Here is a 12,554-nt window from a genome sequence, read left to right as displayed (position 1 = left end):
GTGATCAGAAAAAGTAAGAATGATGTTAGTTAAAAACAAAATCTCTCAAGCTTTGAGAGATTTCAGGGTGGTTTCTACTCTTCTTTTAGTCATATTTTCTGCTTTTCTCCCTCCTCTCTGGAGATACAAGCTAATATATGCTGGTTAGAATTTGTACCAGTGTCATTTCATATATTGTGATTTAAAAAATAAATAATCACCATTAAAGAAGTAAACTAAAGGAAATTTAAGCATAAGAAAAAAAACTTCTTTGCTTATGAGAGTGATCAGGGATCAGTGTAGGCTTCCTAAACTGGTTGTAGAGTTTCCATACTTGGATATGTTCAAAGCCCAACTGGGTGTGGTCCTGGGCAACCTGCTCTGGTTGACCTTGCTTGAGCAGGCAGATCAGACTGGAGACCTCCAGGTTTTAATAGGGTAGTGTGGTGAAAGAGCCTGTCTTCTGTATTTGGAGATAATTTTGTAGTGATATTGGATATTTAGGATTAAAACGTTAGTGTATTCTGCATATGAGCATTGATAGAACTTATTACTGTACAGTTTTTCAGGTTATGACCAAGGAGATCTTTTATTAATAAGTCACTTCATGAATTTGTTTTGTGTGTTTATATTTTGAGATCTATTTGAGTTTTTTAATTTCACACTAAAGTTCTGAAGCAGCTTAATTAAATACCATCTCATCAGTGTCTTTTATAAAGATTAATGAATTCATTAAAAATTTCAGATGTGTACATCTTTCCAAACATTGTGTTCTGCTTCCAATTTTTTTTAATTGAATATATGAGCTAACTTACTACCTTCTTATCTTCCACAGACCTAAAGAGAGAAGCCAGTATTTGTCACATGCTGAAGCATCCTCATATTGTGGAACTGTTGGAGACATACAGCTCAGATGGAATGCTTTATATGGTCTTTGAGTTGTAAGTTTCTCTCTCTGATTTTACCTTTCTTTATTGTCATTTACTAAATAAAATCCTACAAGTGTGTCTGCTCACACCTGCTTGCTTTGGAACTCAGAGGTCTGGAGTGCTAAGAAAATATTTATTTCTGGCAAGAACAGGTTGTCCCCAATTAAAAAAGTTGCCCCACTGGCAAAGTGGTGAACATCAGGGCTTCCTAAAGACAGGGAGCTGTTCATTGATGGCTGCTGTGTCCCTAAAAAGGTTTGTGAGAACACGTTCAAAATCTGGTGGTAGGTGTCGTCCTTGGGGAGCTGATGATAATTCTGTTCCAGTTGTGAAGTTTTTATTTTTTTCCAGGTTGTTGTTACTTTAGTAGTGCTTTTCCATTATTAGATTAAAAAGTAAAGCTTATTGGAGTATTTAAATATTCTTGTAAGTCAATATACCTGTTCACAATAAATTAAAAGAGGTCTTTGTCTAAAAGATATGATTTGGAAGTTCCAGTGTGAGAGTTTATTCACAAGAGTGACCAAAACACGACTTCAGCGGTGAAGAGGTATTTTTAATCAACAACAAGAAACAAAAAAGAGGGACAGCCCCTAAATCCCCACATTCTTTCTTCGAGAGGAAATTATTAGTGCTTCCTGAGTTAGGTTTTATCTAAATGGGAAGGACAAAAGTAGACATTTGTGCATGTTCTCTATTCAGTCTTCCTTCTCTTCTGCTCTCCACCTACCAGCTCTTCTTTTTATGCTCCACATAGATTCATTCCCAGTGGCCTGGGCATATGTGTTTGTACCTCTTTAATTTCTCTGATCTTCCTCCACTAAGTTTTCTGATGAATTTGACCTGCTTATAGTGGAGCAACCACATCATGCCAGTGTGTTGGCTTGTCCCCTAGAGCCAAGAATTTGATTTGAGTTATGCCCTTTAAAAATAATTCTCACATGTTCTACCATTGAGGTAATGGGAAAGCAAGTGGTAATGGCAAAAAACCTAGGTAAAGATGAAAATTGTTGTTTGAAAAACTTATGCTTTTTTTTAGATGAGTTTATAAACTTATGGTTTTGTAAAATAATTGTTCTGTGCTTTCCTCTCTGTACATTTTGATTCAATACTGACTTTGCATTTTTATTTTGTAAATCCCAAAGCATAGACCAAGGGACTTTAATTACCCTATTATGAAATAATTATGTACACCTTGGGGAGACATACTCTGATAATTAACAAGATTTTGAAATGGAGAAAAGGTTTTGCTTCTATTTTTACCACACTGATAGCTCAGAAATACAAGACAAAAGCAGTAATTATTTTTTAATGGCAAGCCTATTATAATTTATGTTTGTATACATGAAAAGTAAGTCTGAACAATTAGAATTACTACACAAATACTGTACCTGACTTCAGGCCACATGAAAGAAAGAAATTACAAGGCTAAATTATTTGAAGGATAATAATTGTTTACCATATGTGTGCCCTTGTTTCCTTTGTACACTGCAAAACATCCCTCTTTTGTGACAAACAGTGATGGAAAATGAGGCAGTGGGAACACCTGTGCTCCAAATGTGGCAGGGAAGGGAAGAGTTGTGGGCACAACGTGTTGTGCTGGAGGGGATGCTTTGGTAAAGTGATGCAGCAGAAGACTGATGTTTGATGGGGAGTAAGAACAGCATTGTCTGAGCCTGTGTGAGTTGGTGACATGCTGTGTAATTGTGACCATATTAAGAAGCCTGTAGTTAGCAGAAAAGCATCTGTGTGCGTATAGGTAACTTTTTTTCCCTCCTGCTGCCTCCTATTCATTTTGCTGTTATTGTAACAAAACTCAACTGCTTCGCAACAAAGTTCTGTCCCCGCTAATAAAGTGAATTTCGTAGGGTCTAGTTATTCAGAAATTACTGAAAAGGGGAAGACACCATGGATCTGCAAAGGAGATATAAACCTTGCTGGTGATGAGCTACTCATGGACTGGCAGGGGCTTTTCAGGCCCAACACATGAAATGCACAGAATAACTGAACCTAAAACTTTGTGCCATCACTTGGAAATGACACACAGGTCCACTACTGTTTCATGGGCTGTGAGCTACCTGGAGCAGCTGCTAGGATGACCCTGAATATCTTGCCAAAACTACTGATACAAAAAAGTGCAAGTTAAATAAGCAAATGTAGCATACACCTGATAACAACAGATTGTAACACTCAGGAAAATATGCAGTTTGTGCCCAGTTTTGAAAACTTTGGTTAAAATAAACATTTAAAAAAACAAATCACAATTCATAGAAGCACTGATGAACATGAACAGTAGCAGTGAGGTTTAACACCAAAAACTGAGCTATGTTTTTAACCACTATTCATTCACAAATTCAAGCAGTGTTTTAGAATGGGGCCATATGTATGTTACCAGCAGGTTGCAGTTACCCATGTGGTGCTGCTGTATTAAACTGCAGAGAAAACAGTTGGTTGTAATAGATGAAGTGCATGTGCAGAGGAAGAAGCAGACCCTATCCCAGAAATTCTTACTGCTAAAGTAAAATTATTATTTTAAAATTACTTAGATGTTATTACACTGTAAATTAGAAAGGATGTGCCTGTGCCAAATGATTTCCCTCACACACACCCCAGCTGCCCCCCAGAAGGGTAATGGACTCTTTACAAGGGATCTGGAAAAGATCCCTTGGAGGCTCTAGAGAGACCTCCCATTTGAGAAGGCCAGCTCTATTCCCTGTCATACAGTCACTGTTTCCTTTCACATTCCCAGTGTCATTTGCTGACAGCTCTGTATGGAATCATGGACTCATTTAGGTTGGAAAAGGCCTCTGAGATCATCAAATCCAACCATTAAGCCAGCACTGCCAAGGCTGCCACTAAACCATGTCCCTAAACTCCACATCTACACATCTGCTAAATAATCCTAGGGATGGTGACTCCATCACTTCCTGGGCATCCTGTTCCAGTGCTTGACAACCCTTTCCATGAAGAAATTTTCCCTAATATCCAATTGAAACCTCCCCTGGCTCAACTTGAAGCAATTTCCTCTTCTTTTACTGCTTTTTATCTGAGAGGAGAGACCGACCCCCACCTGGCTACAACTCCCTTTCAAGTATTTGTGGAGACTGACAAGGTCCCTGCTGAACCCCCTGGTTTTACATAGAATGCTGATTTCTGTTTGCTGTACAAGTATCACTTTTATATTCTGTTGCTTATTACATTTTTTTTCTAATGATCATTGATTTTTATCAAGGAGCTACTTTGATAAGGTTCTGCTACTTGCAGTATTTCTGAAACAAGGCAGATATTCCTTTTGAAGTGTCTGAAAACCACATTTTAGATTTGGAGTGCATTACATGCAGTTTATCCTCCGTATATATCAAAGTGTGTGGACTCAGAGTACTTTCGTGCTGAAGAGCTCAGACAGGAGCAGCGAGTGAATTGCAGATACCTTCATATCTGGTCATTTGCAGAACATTGTCTCACCACTGTACATGGGTGGGTTTGCTTTTTTTAGTGCATTCTAAGAGAGATTTGTCTTTTGGGGCATTAGAAGAATTGATCTATTTAGATTTAGCAGAGTTAGGATGTATATATATAGTTGTATACTTATAACTTTGCTGTTTAACCTAGTTAAAGTGTAAAAATGCTTTAGTTTTAAAATCTCAAAATCCATAAAAGCAGTACATTAACAGGGTTGCAGTTACTTAGGTGTGCATTAAGCATAAGTTGATGATCTTGGGGGGATGCTGGTGGATGAGAGGCTGGACATGACCCAGCAATGTGCATTCACAGCCCAGAAAGCCAAGTCTCAGTTTTCAGAGGTTACCACAAAGAGCTTCAAGTTACATACTGTAGTTTTTAAATTAATTTGTGGAAGGCTTTTTTGAGGTAAGTGAAGGTGGCAAGTATATAAAAACTGTCCAGCTGAAGGAAAAAATGCCATTGTGCACAAGCCTTGAACATACATGGTACAAAATTCAACAAACTCAGCTACGAGTAATATGTCAACTCTTAATTTTTTTTTTTTAAACAATATTTCAGTTCCCTAAATAAAGCAGTACTTCTAAAGCTTTCTGAATCTTCATCAATAAATTAAGTTGTAGGCCACATCCTATTAGGTCATCTGCAAATTCAGAGCTATCGTACCCCAATATGAAAACATAAATCTCTTCTGGAGTATAATGTCTGTTCTTCAGTCACTGTTAGTGTCACAGCAGATTTCTGCACTGAACATGGTTCAGGAGTAAATTTTCTGGGCAGTTTGTAAGTTATCCTCAGCATTGTGCAGAAGAGTAGAAAGATTTTCAAGGTGAACAGCAACACTGATGAGAGCTGTGGAAAGAGACATTTATCCAAAGGGCAGAGATCCAGGCACAGTTCTGCTAAAAATATGGAGGAATCAATAGTAGAATATGGGTTAATTGGGAGACATAATTCATACTGATACCCACACAGTGGGGTGAGGTGGTATCTGTCCCTCCCTGTGCAGTGACTGGAGCTGCACTGTAAATACCTGAATATATACATATATATGTGTGTACTTTTATATGTGTATATATATTAATATATTTTTATATAGATATAAATACATGAATATAAATATATACATATATATGTGTGTGGTTTTTATATATATATTTATTTATTTATTTTATATATATATAGATAGATAGATAGATATCTCAGTTCATGTACCTGCCGTGAGTGCCCTCTGCTGGTGTCAGGGGTTTCTGTCAGGTTATGAATGTCGTGATTTTTCCCAACTTTTTTGCGTCATCCACAGAAGTCTTCATCATGGATATAGCTATTTTTTTTTGTAATTCAGTGAATTTTAACTTCTCTCTCTTTTTTGATGGTTTTCACGTGCTTATGCTGATACTTACAAACCGTTGAGACTTCCTGAATTTTCATTACATCAGTATCCCAAAGCTTTAATGCTCTTATATCACACAAGCCTTTCCGTTTCTGCAGAGTCATCTTGTAAGTGGTTGAGGTGTGTTGCTGAGTTTTTAGTCTTATTAGTGCACTGATTTTTCTGGGTTTTCTTATGACTGAGGTCAACTCTTGCTTTCTGCAGCCTCAACTAGACAAAAATTTTTTGATTTTTCAGGTAAAATTCGATATCATGTATTGAGTGTATTGTATCACATGGGGTGATACAAACCCTCTTTATACATTAAGATAAAAATGTTCTCTTAAGAAAAGGTTATGTCTTGAAAGAGTGTTCAGTTGAAGTCAGAGATTAAAATACGCCTGCCGCGTATTTGGTGCTTTGGAGACCAACAGAGGTCATCTTAATGGAATAAAAATTGCAAACATATTTGCCAAAAAAACTTCAAACTGCCATATACTGCTAGAAAATGTAAATGAAAAAGGCTGGTATGTGTAAGTGGGAGGTAGAAATACATGTTAAAGGCTGTTCTGATTAGGAATATCTTGTTTAAAGGGATGACGCTCTTACTTCAGTGTCTCAGACACTTTCGATGCTGCTAAAAATCTTAAGTGCCTCTGGATCTTTATTCCTCTGCAGTTTATAACAAGTCAGAGTGAAGTTAGTTTCCTAAGGGGTTCTGCTGTTTCATGAGAACGACATCTCAACTTCTGGTCATTGATCATACATCTTGTATGTTCTACAGTGTGAGAAAATGTTGGAAGAGAGATTGACATGAGAGGTTTTTCCGCTGAAATCCAGGTTTATGCTGCTCTCATTGAGCCTGACCCCATGGCTGCTGTACAGGGCCACGTGCAGTGCAGCACAGTAGATTCTCTGAGTGGTGTTTAGCCCTGTACACAGACAAGCTGTAGAAAAACACTGGGAAAAAAAAAACCTACCCAGGGAATATATTGGTGCAGTGAAGAGCATTCATGGTTTGGCAATATGGGTTTCTTTGCACTTCTCAATGTGCATTTCTTTTGGTCACCAGTCCCTCTCACAGTTGTCAGTGCTCTATCCACATGATAGTGTATTTTGTATGGGGATACCTTTTGCATTTATTTGGGAATTAAAGCTTCTGCACATGACTTGTGACTCCCTGAGAAGCTTATTACTGCAGGTATGTAACACAGCAAAAGTGATTGATGCTGACATTCTGGTTGACTTAACGAAACAGCCTGGTAATGTTGGCTTTCTGGACACCTTGCAAATTCTCCCTTTTTTTTTTCCCCTTGAGTCTTTATGGAGAGGAGAAAGAAAAGGTGTGAAGGCTGAAAATGACATGTTACAATCGATATTTTTGGAAGTGCCTCGTTAAACCTGAATTATGTGATTTTTATTGTTCCTGTTTAATCTTGTTACTCTCTCCTTGCCCCTTCAAGCTGTGACAATTTCTAGATATCAATCAGCCTTAGGTCACTTTTACAGGAGAGGGAAAAGGAGGGCAGTTCTACCACTCCACACTGCTTTAGTTTTAGAGAAATGGCAGCCTAATTTCAGCCTAAGATCTATGAATATACCTACATCTGAAGTGTAATAAGACTTATTGTGGGAAGTTAGGTGATCAGAAAGACTACAGACAATTAGGGAGAAGAGGAAAAAGGTATCAAGAGCTACTGATACATTATGTGGGCTGTCACTGTTCTCAGGTGACTTTGGTGAGGCTGCGAGGTGAAAAATCTCATCTTGACTGCATAATTATCCTTGTGAGAAAATGCCAACTGGAAAGACTGCACTACATTTCTAAAGTATTTCTTAAAGTATTCATTTGAAATTCAATTTGAGTAAGATTTTTTTATTACTACAGTCATTATTGTGGAATTGCACTGGTAATTCTTATACGAACACACTTAACCAAATATCAGGCATTGACTGTTAACTTGCAGAACCTTCTTGTACAGGGCATTGACTTCCTGCTGTCTTGCACACCTTGCTCAATGAGCAGTTTAGCAATGAAAGAAATGTTTGGTATTGCCAGTGTTTTGAGAGAATTGTTATATGACTTCAGGGACACAAAATGATTAACCTGTGGCAAATCATTTTCTGTTAGATTACCTATTAAATGCTATTTTAGGTAGTGATGCACTGTCCATGTGTCCAGAGTATTTTATGTAAGGTTTTTGTAAATGGAGCAAATAGATCATTTGGAGCATTTTTATGTAGTTGATTATAGTTATCCATCTTAAGCATTTTTCCCTCTTTTCACCTGCAGTATGGATGGAGCAGACCTGTGCTTTGAAATTGTGAAGAGAGCAGATGCTGGATTTGTCTACAGCGAGGCTGTAGCCAGGTATGTATTATAATTTTAATTAATCCCACAGGATAAGTTGTACAGTCTGTTAGCTAAAAGTTGGACTACTATAAGTAATCCTTTTTCCACATCCTGGATGTTTATTACAATAATTAGCATTGTGTCATTTACCAGTTGTATATTTGAATGAGACTATTGAGTAAAACAATATTTCACATCCAATACTTAATTGTCTGTCTGTGCCTTTTTTTGGATCTCTCATGCTGGATGGCATTAGGTGCCTTGGCTGACAGGTGTGAATTTTACTGGTCTTGCTAGATGAAGTTGTCTTTGTGGGGTTTTTTTCCCCTGGCTTATGTATCACTTTATTTATGGCCACTTCAACTTTTGAAACAGTATGAGAGAGTCTATAAAACTGCAGAAGGATAATAAAAGCCAGTGTCGTAGTGGGATGGTTGTTGACCTCAAAACCCATGAGATTATTTTTTACTTGCCTCCATTTTTTAGCACTGTAGAAACCAGGTTGGAAGGGACAGCAAGAGGTCTTTATGTCAACCTCCTGCTCAAGGCAGGGTCAGCATGTGGCTCGAGGCTTTGTCCAGTGGGTTCTAAAATACTTTCAAGGATGGAGATTCCACAGCCTCCCTGAGAAACTTGATTGCAGTGCATAGTTATGTTCCTAGAGAAGAACCTTCCCTTTAACCATCTGGAGCCCCGAGAGGACAAGGGTTGCCTCCCTGAGCCCACAGTAATGCTCTGTCTGATGCAGCACAGGATGCTTTTGGCTTTCTTGACTCTACTGTGGTCAGTGATCTCTTAGGGCATCCTTTGGACATAGCGGGGAAAGAAGTCAATCTCCAATCTGCACCAAGAAAGCCAAGATCTTGTTCCGATACTTTTCCAGACAGATCAGGCACTTATTTCCTGTCTGTGTTGTGTTATTTAAAAAATGGACAGTCCTGACTTCCTTGTCACTTGAAGCAGAACTATTGATCATTTGAAACCTTACAAAAATACAAATTTTTCTTTTCTAATTTTTCTTGGCTCCAGTCAGAATAATTCTCAAACTTTAGCCTGTATTATTTGCCATTATGAACACAAACTTCATTCTGTAAAACCCTGTATATTGGAGGTTAAGTTGATTAGTTTTGTATAGTTAGACTCTTAAAACTTAGTTTTTTACATGTTTGTAGTACTTTATTCTGCAGGTTTGTCATGCATAACGTGTTTGTTTTTTTCAGTCATTACATGAGGCAGATATTGGAAGCTCTACGTTACTGTCATGATAATAATATAATTCACAGGGATGTGAAGGTAAGAGGGTTTAATTACTCTTTGTTCTTCACCACAATAGTGTAAACTACTTAATTTCAATTTTTGTAATACTGAGGAAAGGAGAAGCTCTAGAATCTAGGAATCTTTATTTGCTGAGCAAGTCTTTACTTTTATTGTCACATATAAGATTAAAGCCCATCTCTAATTTCATCAATATAGAACATTTAGGAGGTCTGTACTCACAGATTACACGTGCATTTGATTACAACTTGCTTTGAAAGTCAGTTTAATTTCTAGTTTTTGAATATTCAAATGAAATCTGCTTGCATTTTTTTTTTCTTGTTAGGAAAATGTGTATATAAATTAATTGCATAAATTAAACTGGAATTGGTAGTTCAAGGGCATCAATTTGACAGTATAATGACAGTCCTCATCCACGCTAAGATTTCAGAGAGATGCACATGCTTAAATGCTACAATATTGGTAGCATTATCTACTTTTTGCAGGCAGTCTTAAACATTATTATGAAAACTTCTCTAATATAAACAAGTTTGTGAGGAGAAATGCAGTGTTTGACAACAGCCTATGTACACTCTCTTTTTGATCTGTTGAATTTTGTACTATTTCTGTCAATATTTATGGAAGTAGTTCATCCCAAAGTATTTTAATGTAAGTAATTGGGAGTTTTAACTGAAATGGGTTTGACAGTCTTCAATTCGAGTATACAATTTCTTTGTTAATGTCATTCCCTAAAATAGTTAGTCCCACTTCTCTGAGAGTTTGGTTTTATCCAAAGTGAGCCAAACACTATTGGAAGTAATGAAAATTCTTAACAAGCTCTGATGGTGCAGTTTGAGAAGTGAATCTTGGACTTCAGTGGGTAAGAGAAGATTCAAACTCTTCCAGGTGTTGTGAGGGAAGAGAGTACAGACACTGGGCTGATGATTTTCATTTAATAAGTCATGAAAATTATTGCATAATAGGCTTTTTAGTTTTTTAAAGTTTGGTATTTTAAAAGTAATTTCTTATGTCAAATCCTAAGGATGGCCTCACAACATGGTAGAATGTCTCATCATGTTCTGTCATGAAGGCTTTGAATTCTTTTAATTGTTCATTTTTGGTAGCACATAAGAATTTCTGAATGAACATCATCTTTGTGTTGCTGTGTCTTTCTGAAAGCTCCTCTTGGTTTTGTTGGACAATATACTTAAACGAAAACAAATTTCAGTTTCAAGGGCCTCTGTGGGAGACCCATTTCACTGTGTGTAAAGTGGGAATTTATTGTAGAGCTTGTCCAGTCCCTGAAAACCCCAGAATCACAGGGTTTTTTGAAATACCATCCTTAGAAATAATGCTGTTCGATTACATGGGTTAGAAAAAAATGTTTAACGTGTCAGTCTAAAGCAGTGTAAACCAACAGTGTTTCATGTTGGCAAAAGCAGTGCACAACTACAGGGTTTGGGTGTAGAACACATTAAGCTAAGTGCAGTATCCCAGCTCTAGATGTCACTGTAGGCAGTGTTTTGAAAGGAAGTAGGCTAAATGACCAGTTTCCAAATTACCCGAATGAAGTGCATTTATAAAATCTGTAAGGTTGATAAAGTCATACTACATTTTTTTCTTTTACCTTTTAAGCTTTTCTGTGAGTGTTATTTTGAACTGCAGAATATTTGATCACCATCTGATGCACAGGAAAATTTGCACGTTATAGCCCATGTAAGGATTAGGTGGCTTTTAGCCACTTTTGTGGTCTTTTGGCTCCTGACTGATTTGGAAGAGCCTGACTTCTCCAAATGACAAGATGTACCAAAAGCTTCTGGAGCACTGGGCAGCCTGTGGCAAACTCCCATATGCTTTAGATTCACCTCTGATGACAGAATTAAAACATAAAGCTTTCACAAGATGACCTGTAGTCACCTTGCTGTGTCAGAAATACCCAAATGATGGCTACCAAAAGTAGCAGCATTGAAAGGGAGTTTTTTTTCCAATACAGAATGTTATTGCAGAGCAGTTTGTAAACAGAATAATATTTATGTAAGAGAACAACAGAAGGGAAATGGGAGTAATGTTGATCTGAAATGAGATGCTTGTCTCTTCCTGTAAAACTCTTCCTCTGGTTTGAGTCTCATTTGTCCATTTTTTGCAGTAACTGCAATGGAATGGTTTTTATCAGTGAAACATCAAGAGGTTTTGCAATCTTCTGTTAACCTATATTGTGATGTTTATGTACCGTTTTCCACAGTTGCAAAAATTATTTTTATAAATATACCTTGTAATAAAACTGATACAGGAGTAGTTTAATCACATCAAGAGCTTTAGTTGCTGGGATTTTCTCCTTAATTAATTCCAAATACTCCAGCTTGGTTCTATGATTTCCACACAGTTTGAGTGTTTGTGTGTGTTTCTGATTAGCAAATTGATTGGTGTGCAACTGAAGTTGGGGCAAGCTTGTCAGGGAAATGCAGACATCCACAATTTTTCCTATAGGTTGTCTTGGTAGGTGTGAATGCTTGTTTACAACGTGGTCATCTGAATAGATGAAAGTGCTTAAGCAAAATACATGAAGTCTGCCTTCTTTGCTGTTAAGATTCAGTTCAATATTCTCGTGAGTGGGAATAAAAACCTTTTTCCAGGACTAAGCCTTATGCACTGGGCTGTGTGACATACACAAATCTGGGTTGGTCCAGGTGACTTGAGTCTTGATCTGTGCATAGATTTGCATGTTGATTTTTGCACTGTACAGAACTTAATTAACCATATGAATTCTGAGAGTCTGCTCAGTTACCACTTCTGTCTTTCATTGCCTTTCACTGGCTGTAGTTCAGCACTTCAGATTTTGCCAGAGTTTAATACTCTTACACTTCTGCTTTTAGGCTATCTGGGAAATGAGTGAAATTAGTGTGCATATATTTGTGTGTTTATAACTCTGTATTCAATTACATTAAAAATTATCAGAATAGAAGCTATTCTGTAAGACCATCTTCTCTTTCCAGTCTTTGAATATCCAAAACAAGAAATCTGTTGTGTGTTGCTTTCCTTCTACTCTTTTCACTTTGTTCTGAAACTTCTTTTCTGCTTTCTGAGAGCATTCAGTAATAACTGGTGCTTCTTCTGTATTTTTAAGAAGTTATTAGATCCTTGAGATCCAGTAGCAACTGCTTGGTGAGGAGGATTTTGTTACATATTAAACTGTTAAAAAGTTATT

At 37.2% G+C, this 12,554-nt stretch overlaps 1 protein-coding gene across 8 annotated transcripts in view; it reads left to right on the top strand.

Moving 5' to 3' along the window:
- The window catches only part of CASK (calcium/calmodulin dependent serine protein kinase), a 198,630-nt gene that overhangs the window by 82,212 nt on the left and 103,864 nt on the right, over positions 1 to 12,554 (top strand). For all 8 annotated transcript variants that reach the window (XM_050331457.1, XM_050331456.1, XM_050331455.1 and 5 more), the window contains exons 3-5: positions 815 to 920; positions 8,036 to 8,113; positions 9,316 to 9,388. In XM_050331457.1, the coding sequence (XP_050187414.1) occupies positions 815 to 920; positions 8,036 to 8,113; positions 9,316 to 9,388 (257 nt within the window). The remainder of the gene's footprint in view (positions 1 to 814; positions 921 to 8,035; positions 8,114 to 9,315; positions 9,389 to 12,554) is intronic.

The sequence above is a fragment of the Myiozetetes cayanensis genome, unplaced genomic scaffold (genome assembly GCF_022539395.1).
Source record: "Myiozetetes cayanensis isolate MyiCay16 unplaced genomic scaffold, myiCay2020 scf5-8, whole genome shotgun sequence".
Lineage (NCBI taxonomy): Eukaryota > Metazoa > Chordata > Aves > Passeriformes > Tyrannidae > Myiozetetes > Myiozetetes cayanensis.
This window is presented reverse-complemented; position numbering and strand designations above follow the sequence as displayed.